Source organism: Merops nubicus, unplaced genomic scaffold, assembly GCF_000691845.1.
Source record: "Merops nubicus isolate BGI_N331 unplaced genomic scaffold, ASM69184v1 scaffold8590, whole genome shotgun sequence".
NCBI classification, from domain to species: domain Eukaryota; kingdom Metazoa; phylum Chordata; class Aves; order Coraciiformes; family Meropidae; genus Merops; species Merops nubicus.
Genome location: NW_008580827.1, coordinates 33658 through 41450, shown reverse-complemented (window position 1 = coordinate 41450; position 7793 = coordinate 33658). Strand labels below are relative to the sequence as shown.

The 7793-nt window shown below is 43.0% G+C and overlaps 1 protein-coding gene across 1 annotated transcript in view; it reads left to right on the top strand.

Annotated features, from left to right (window-relative positions):
* Positions 1-755: 755 nt before the first annotated feature.
* Positions 756-7793, top strand: part of LOC103774258 (chromosome unknown open reading frame, human C4orf27) — a gene marked incomplete at its 5' end in the record, with an annotated part of 8053 nt that continues 1015 nt past the window's right edge. Inside the window, 6 exons of the mRNA XM_008941686.1 lie at positions 756-915; positions 2627-2813; positions 3307-3405; positions 4467-4617; positions 5325-5412; positions 6359-6531. Of these exons, the coding sequence (XP_008939934.1) occupies positions 756-915; positions 2627-2813; positions 3307-3405; positions 4467-4617; positions 5325-5412; positions 6359-6531 (858 nt within the window). The remainder of the gene's footprint in view (positions 916-2626; positions 2814-3306; positions 3406-4466; positions 4618-5324; positions 5413-6358; positions 6532-7793) is intronic.

The window sequence follows — 7793 nt, the reverse complement described above, 5'->3', positions numbered from 1 at the left end:
TCCTAACGAGGAAAGAAAACTTGCTCTTTAATTTTAATTTTTATTAAGATTCCTTAAAACGGGGGCAGGGATCGCTACCAACCCTTGGAGCCGTGTGTGGGAATGAGGTAGTTGCCGTTTTAGGGTTGTGCGTGCCTGAGTGGATCATTTCCTAGCCTGCTTCAGTTTGTGTTACATGGGTTTTTTGAAACAACTTAAACTTTAAGCTACTTCTCAAGCGCTGTGCTATAAACTGCCCCAGCCCAGATGTGGAATAGCAGAGTGGTTCAGATAGTAGAGAGTTGCAGGATTTTTGTTGTGTCGTTTCACCAAACATGATAAAATAGTATCCCTGCTTCCAACTGTTTGTAACACACAAGGTTCTGGATGCAAGCTGCTGTGTGATCACAAATGGTAATTTTAAAATAACGTAGAACTTAGACTAATCTTTGTGATCACTTAGTCCTTTATTCGATTAACTAATAAAAGTGCTTCTCCTGGTTCTCTTGAGCCATTAATATCAAAGGAGCTCTTTGCTATTTCATATGCATTTAGCACTTGTCAGATAATGCACTTTTAAGGGATTCTATCCAAAGCAGATGTTCTAATCTGTATATATGCTGGTTTAAGTAACAATCATGACTTAATGGTTTTAATCATTGTCCCTCGATTAATACGAAAACTTTGTAAAACTTGCAGTAGAACTGACAGAAAGCAATTAAATCACTTGGGGGTGTGGGTGTTTGTTTTTTTCTTTCTTTTTTTTAAACCTGCAGTGTGAAAAAAATGGAGATGTCAAGAAGAGAAGGTCAGATCAGGCAGATACCCACGGTAGTCTTCGTCAGGAAGCAGAAGCATGCTATCGCCTTAGGCTGCCTGAAGACTTTTATCAGTTCTGGAAGTTTTGTGAAGAACTAAATCCTGAGAAACCAAGTGGTGGGTTTTTAAATATATTTTTCCTCTTCTAACTTTCAGTCTCACAACGAGCCTGAAGGCTGGGAAACTGGAGGTGGTCAGGTGCCTTCTCAGTTCTAAGTTAAGATGCAGGATATTTATACGAGTGTAAACAAGAATACTGTAGAGAATCACAAAGATGTTGGTACACTTCAAGCCTTGTAAAGTAAGTTACATAAATCATGTAATTAGTCCCATGTAAAGGGACTAAATGTTGTCTACATCTGTCTTTCTTGCAAGTGCATTGAAAATGTTTAGTACGTAACTGAGCTTGCACATACCAATCCAGGTTTCAACTTCCCCAAATCTATTATGTAATAGAATGTGGTATCCCTGGGTGCTCTAGAAATGATAGTTTATTTTAGTATCATAGAATGGTTTGGATTGGAAAGGACCTTTAAAGGTCATCTAGTCCAAGCACGCTGCAGTGAACAGGGACATGTGTAACTACATCAGGTTGCTCAGAGCCCCATCTAAGCTCACATTGAATGCATCCTGGGTTGGGGCTTCTGCCACCTCTTCTGGGCAACCCGTGCCAGTGTTTCAGCACCCTCACTGTAAATAAGATCTTTCTGTCTAGTCTAAGCCTCCCCTCTTTTAGTTTAAAACCATTACCCATTGTCCTGTTGAAACCAGCCCTGTGAAAAAGAAGGTCCCCGTTTTTCTGGGAGGCCCCCTTTAAGTACTGAAAGGCTACAGTACCATCTCCCTGGAGCCTTCTCTTCTCCAGGCTGAACAACCTCTCTCAGCCTATCTTCATAGCAGAGGTGCTTTGGGTCTCATTGTTTGTGTGTCCCTTCTCTGGACCCACTCCAGCAGCTCCGTGTCTGTCCTGTACTGAGGACTCCAGAACTGGATGCAGTGCTCCAGGTGGGGTCTCACCAGAGCAGAGCAGAGGTGCAGAACCACCTTTCTTGAGCTTCTGGCCACACTTCTTTTGATGCAGCCCAGGATACAGTTGGCTGCCTGAGCTGTGAGTGCACGTTGCCAGCTCATGTCCAGCTTTTCATCTGCCACCACCCCAAGTCCTCTACAGGTGCTGAGGATTGCCCAGCCCAGGTGCAGCCTTGTTGAACCTCATAGAGGTTGACATGGGCCCACTGCTCAAGCTTGTCCAGGTCCCTCTGGATGACATCCCATCCCTCTGGCTTGTCAGCAGCACCAGCTCATGTCCAGCTTTTCATCTGCCACCACCCCAAGTCCTCTACAGGTGCTGAGGATTGCCCAGCCCAGGTGCAGCCTTGTTGAACCTCATAGAGGTTGACATGGGCCCACTGCTCAAGCTTGTCCAGGTCCCTCTGGATGACATCCCATCCCTCTGGCATGTCAGCAGCACCACTCAGCTTGGTGTCCCCTGCAAACTTGCTGAGGGTGCACTCCATGCCACCTTTTGTGTCATTGGTGAAGACAGTAAACAGCACTGGCCCTGCTGTGTGCCTCTGGAGGACACCACTTGTTACTGATCTCTATCTGGACATTGAGCTGTTGGCCACTACTTGGTCTGAGGTGTGTAGTAACCTAACTGTTGAAGGAGAGCTGTCTGAATAAAAGAATGTCTCAGCTTTCCTTGCCTTGTGAACAGGGTTTTGACTGTTTGGGTTTGTGGAAGCTTTTGATACTTGAGTGACATAGGAACTTCCTGGTTTAATGTGCACTGTGCAGAAAGGAGACCAGTTTGTGCTTTGCTTTTCAGATGCGCTTGTGTCAAGTGTTGGACTGACACTGGTTGGACCTTATGATATTCTTGCTGGAAAACACAAAAAAGCAAACTCGACAGATCCAAATTTCCATCTTCATTGGAGATTCTTCTATGATCCCCCAGAATTCCAGACTATAATTGTGGGGGATAGCAAAACACAATATCACATGGGATATTTCAGGTACTTTACTTAATACATGCTCTTGCTGGACTGTAGTTACATGTAGCTCTTTATATTTTCCTCCCAGCCCCAAGACAGGATTTGAGAGCTGCGGGCTGTTGCCAAACAAGAATCTTTCTCCTCTGCAATAAGATATTAACACGTGTTGATATCTTCTATTAAAAAAGATCATAGATATTGAGGACTAGGTTTACATATTTACTAAACTGTCTTTCTCAACCCTCCAGAGCACTTTGAGATAGTAATTGTCATAATACTTAGAAAAAAAAGTCAAGCCTTGTGAAATACAGGGAACATGCGTTCTCTGCGTGCATTGATACGAGCTCCTTTCAAAGTCATGCTCTAAGACTTCAGAGCTTTACATCTAAGAGCACTTATTGTTAGGTTTCTAAAGGAGATGGCAGTGTGGTGATGAGGCAGATTAATTTAACTTTGAAATAAATAGGAGAAATGGACACAGCTTAACTACTTGTCTGTACTTTTTCATAAACAGAGATGTGCCAGATGAGCTTCCAGTGTGGGTTGGTGCAAGCGAAGCCAAGAAAAGCTGTGTGATCTCACAAGTTGGTGATAATGTCTTTGCTGCAGTCAAGTAAGGTTCACGCTTACTTTTATTTATGAAGAGTCAAGCAAAAGAGAAACTGCTAATTGGAAGATGTAGTGTGGAGTAGTGCAGCTAACTTACTGCCTATCTTTCTTTGTCAGGAAGCCCTCACTTATTTTTTCCTTCTGCTAGCAAGCTTTAAGGTGTTCTCAAAAGCATTAATAGACTCCTTGACAGTGTTTCTTTTACAACTAAGTTAGATGTGTGTTAATTATCTTATTTGTTAATCATATTGGCAGGGATAGGCTCTGTAGAGAAAAAATGCCCACTGGGTGTGTTAAAATACTTCATAGGGAAAGAAAAAGTAAAGAAGGGGCATCTTAAACAGTGGTGAAGGTAATCTGAATATTGAAATAACTGACTAGCATTTAGTTCTCATTCTTTGCTACATAAAAAATGCTAATTTGTTTTTGTATATAATGAAGAACTACAAGAAGTGATGTTTCTGACCTTGGGTGGGATAACATTGATATGGGTAGGTAATTCAGCGTGATTCATGAAGCTTTCCATGCTCCTGCATCATGAATACAAACAACACATTTCATCACCCTTGGGTTAAAAATTGGAAGCTAAGGACAGACACGTGTCAGTGACAGCCTGCTGAAGAACAGCTTCTGCAAAAGAACCCTTGTGTAGTGCAGAGTTTAATGGGGACATTTGTTTTGGAAGCACCGTGACGAAAGCCATAAATAGGTGTTTGTGTGCATGACTTGGATGACAAGTAGTGTGTACAGCACTGCAGAAGCAAACCTGATCAGTAAGGTAGACAGGTGAACGACTGCTGAGCCCAGGAGAACCTCCAGCACCTGCACATTGCATAAACTGTTTTGTGCAACTGCAGGTAGGAAGTGCTGAAGTACTGTCTGTGCTGAACTTGTTTTCTTTCTTCCTGTTCAGAGGCTTGCATTCCTCAATTGTGTATAGAAATAACCCCGTGACTGCTAGCCTCCATCTGAAGATTTGGAGGTTTAGTGATTAGAAAGCTATTTGTTTGAATGTTTGCTATTAAGTTCTTTTAAGCTGTTTTTTTTTTTTTTTTCTGTTTGCAGATTATTTTTGTCAAAAAAACTTAAGGAAGTGACTGATAAAAAGAAAAATGCTATTTTGAAAGACATAGATGAAAAGCTAACAAAAAGAGCGAAAGAACTGGGTTATTCTCTGGAACAAAAAACCATGAAGATGAAACAGAGAGATAAGAAAGTATGACTCCCCTTATCCACTGGAGAGAACTAACTTCTGTTAAACTTTTTTTTCATTTACTTGCCTCGTTCTTTTATTTATTTTTCTTCCTCATAGTCAGTAACACTGTTTCCTGTAGGAATTTCCAGAGCTGATCGGCTCTCTATAAAACTTCAGGAGAGAAAAGATGAATACAAGTGTGTTCCAAATAATAGGATTAAATCAAAACACTTTACTTTTGTAAACTGTAGCTTGGCATTCAATTGATGGAAAATTAAAAACAGCCCAAAACAAAACTGCCAATGCAATGAGGGAAATAGTCTAAAACCTAAAGCAAATGAGGAGCATGGAGGAAACTGCTCTGAAGTGAAGATTTCTGTCAACAGTTGAGTTGGATCTGTTGAAAACAGGACCACTGAGGATGATATGGATTAATAATAGCATTTTTTCACATCAGAAATAATTATGGTATGAGGTGTCTAAACAAATGTAATACAGTGCTACACAAGTGACTGCAAGGGTTCCTGGATTTCAGACCTTGACTGAAATGGAGTTTCCATTTAGTTCAAAATTTAAGTACTTAAAAGAAAGTGCCATATCATTTGAAACTTGGAGCCTGGGCACTGTTAGGTTTGACCACCAGTAGTCAGGTGTTAATGTTTAGTGAGGTGAGAGGTTTTATGCCAGTGTTGATTTACAGTGCTGCATTTGATTTCCTGTTTATGTAGGTGGTGACCAAAGCATTTCATGGAGCAGGCCTTGTTGTTCCTGTAGACAAAAATGATGTTGGATACAGAGAACTTCCTGAAACAAATGGTAAATACCTTGTTTGCTACGTTATTCTGCTTTAAGTAAACAGCCTTTGGTCACACAACTACTCTGCAAAACCCAAACTGCCTTCACACTCCCTACTCAAAGAATAGGAGGGAGTATAAGGCAGAAGTCTTCACCATCACACTTGAGCTTAAAGTTTTTTCTTTAAATGAACTAGATGAGAATCAATGACACATGCCAAGTCTGAAATAACAATTCCTGAAATAGTTGGTCAGGTTACCTTCTCTTTTCTGTTGTCGCAGCCAGGCAGGAAGTAGATGACAAAATCTGAACTACCTTCAGGAAGACTTAGGGGGGACCTAATTTATGTGTATAAATACATGAGGGCTGGGTGTCAGGAAGGGGCAACCTCCTTTCACTTGTGCCCTGCAGTATGACAAGGGGCAATGGATACAAGCTGGAGCACAGGAAGTTCCACCTCAACATGAGGAAGAACTGCTCTGCTGGAAGGGTTCCAGAGCACTGGAACAGGCTCCCCAGGGAGGTTGTGGAGTCTCCTTCCTTGGAGACTTTTCAGACCCATCTGGATGTGTTCCTGTGTGACCTGCCCTAGACTAGATGGTCCTGCTCTGGCAGGGGGGTTGGGCTCCAAGATCTCTGGGGGGCCCCTCCAACCCCTAACATTCTGTGATTGTGTGTGATTCTTGGGTTTATTTCTTCTCCCCTGATCTCCCAGTGTTGTTTTGACCAGTTAGTTCCTTGATGAAAGCTGAGCACACAGGTGCTCATGTCAGTGTGGGGAACTGAGACAGATGGGCACGTGGCACGAATGAACAGCAAAGGACAGGGGGAAGCTTCTTCACCAGTAGCTCAGGGTGTGCCCACTTGGAGTCATCAGCACAGCACGGGTGTGTTTACCACAAACAACTTCTGCTCAATACTAAATTTCATTATTTAAACAGCTAAATATCTTTTGGGTTTTTTTCAGCTAATCTTAAAAAAATTTGTAAGGCCATTGTCGATGCTCCGACTGATGATGAGAGACTGAAGGCCTTTGCCCCCATTCAGGAGATGCTGACCTTTGTTCAGTTTGCTAATGATGAGTGTGACTATGGGATGGGGTATGAGCTGGGTATGGACCTGTTCTGCTATGGATCCCACGTGAGTACCTACTGCAACCACCATGCTTCACAAAATGTTATGTCATTTATGCATGGGATGGGCGTGATGCATCATAGATTTTTATTCCCAACCATATTGCATAATTATCTCTAGGAATCTTGAAGATCTACATGAATATTCTTAATTTGTGAAGGCTGTTTAAAAAGTCACGTTTCTGATGGCATTCCATGTTGAATTTAAAACTGTTTGTGCAAAAGCACAATCCTGCAATCAATCCACAAGCGTTTAAACACCTTTAGCTGTTGTGATTTGATGTGCACAAGACAATGGGTTGTAATTCAATGGGGAATGTCTGATCCAGATACGGTAAATAGCTGTAGTCCTCAACTTACCTCCTTGTCTGGAGGCAAGTGCTCCTGGCTGGTGGGATAGAGGAACAGGGTGATGTTTGGAGTAACCCCAGCTGAAGAAACGTGAGCCTAGGTCAGCTGCCTGCCTCCACTGCCTCTGTGGCTGCACAGGAGACCTCCCACCAGGTGTTTCTGGTTCTGTGTTAACAACAGGTACCCTGAGTAAGCTGGTTGACTTACTAGCACTTAATCAGACACAAAGATTCTACTTTACACTTTTTGCACTGTATTAGCCATTGCCCCAGTGATGAACATGTCTGTCTGTGAATCTGTGACTCATAACATATCTGAGACAAGCGGCTGGTCACAGAAAACACCCATACAGAACAGCTTCTCTTAGTAAAACCAGTACTGGCTAAGGGGTGCTCCAAACATCATGTAGAAAGATAAAAACCTTGCAATACTAAATGTAGACCCAGAAACATTGTGCTAAGCACATTAATATATTTGGCTGCTGGGAGGAAGGGAAGTTCACTGCTCTGTCCATACGCTGTTAAAGTACTGTTGTGTTCCTTAGCTTTCCTACCCTGCTCTCCTTGGCTCCCTACAGCATCTGAGAATGTGCCATGCTGTCCTTTGACACCATGAGCAGGTAGCACCCCTCCCTCAGCAGCTGTGCTGCTCCATCTGCACCGTTCCTTCCTCCATGGGGAGGGGCAGTGAAGGGAACAGTTACTTCCAGCTGAGCAGCTGGTGCCAGACCCTGTCTTTCACATCTTGAGTTTCTCAGCACACAAGATCAACTGCTGACACACTCACGTAATGACAGAATGTTCCCTGGACCTCGTCTGCAGCGCTGGGTGTGGCAGGGGGTGATAACTCTTCCTGGGCTGTGCTGCGAGGGGGGCTGTCCTGGAGCAGCTGGATGGGGCCCGGCCTAGAGGCAGTGGG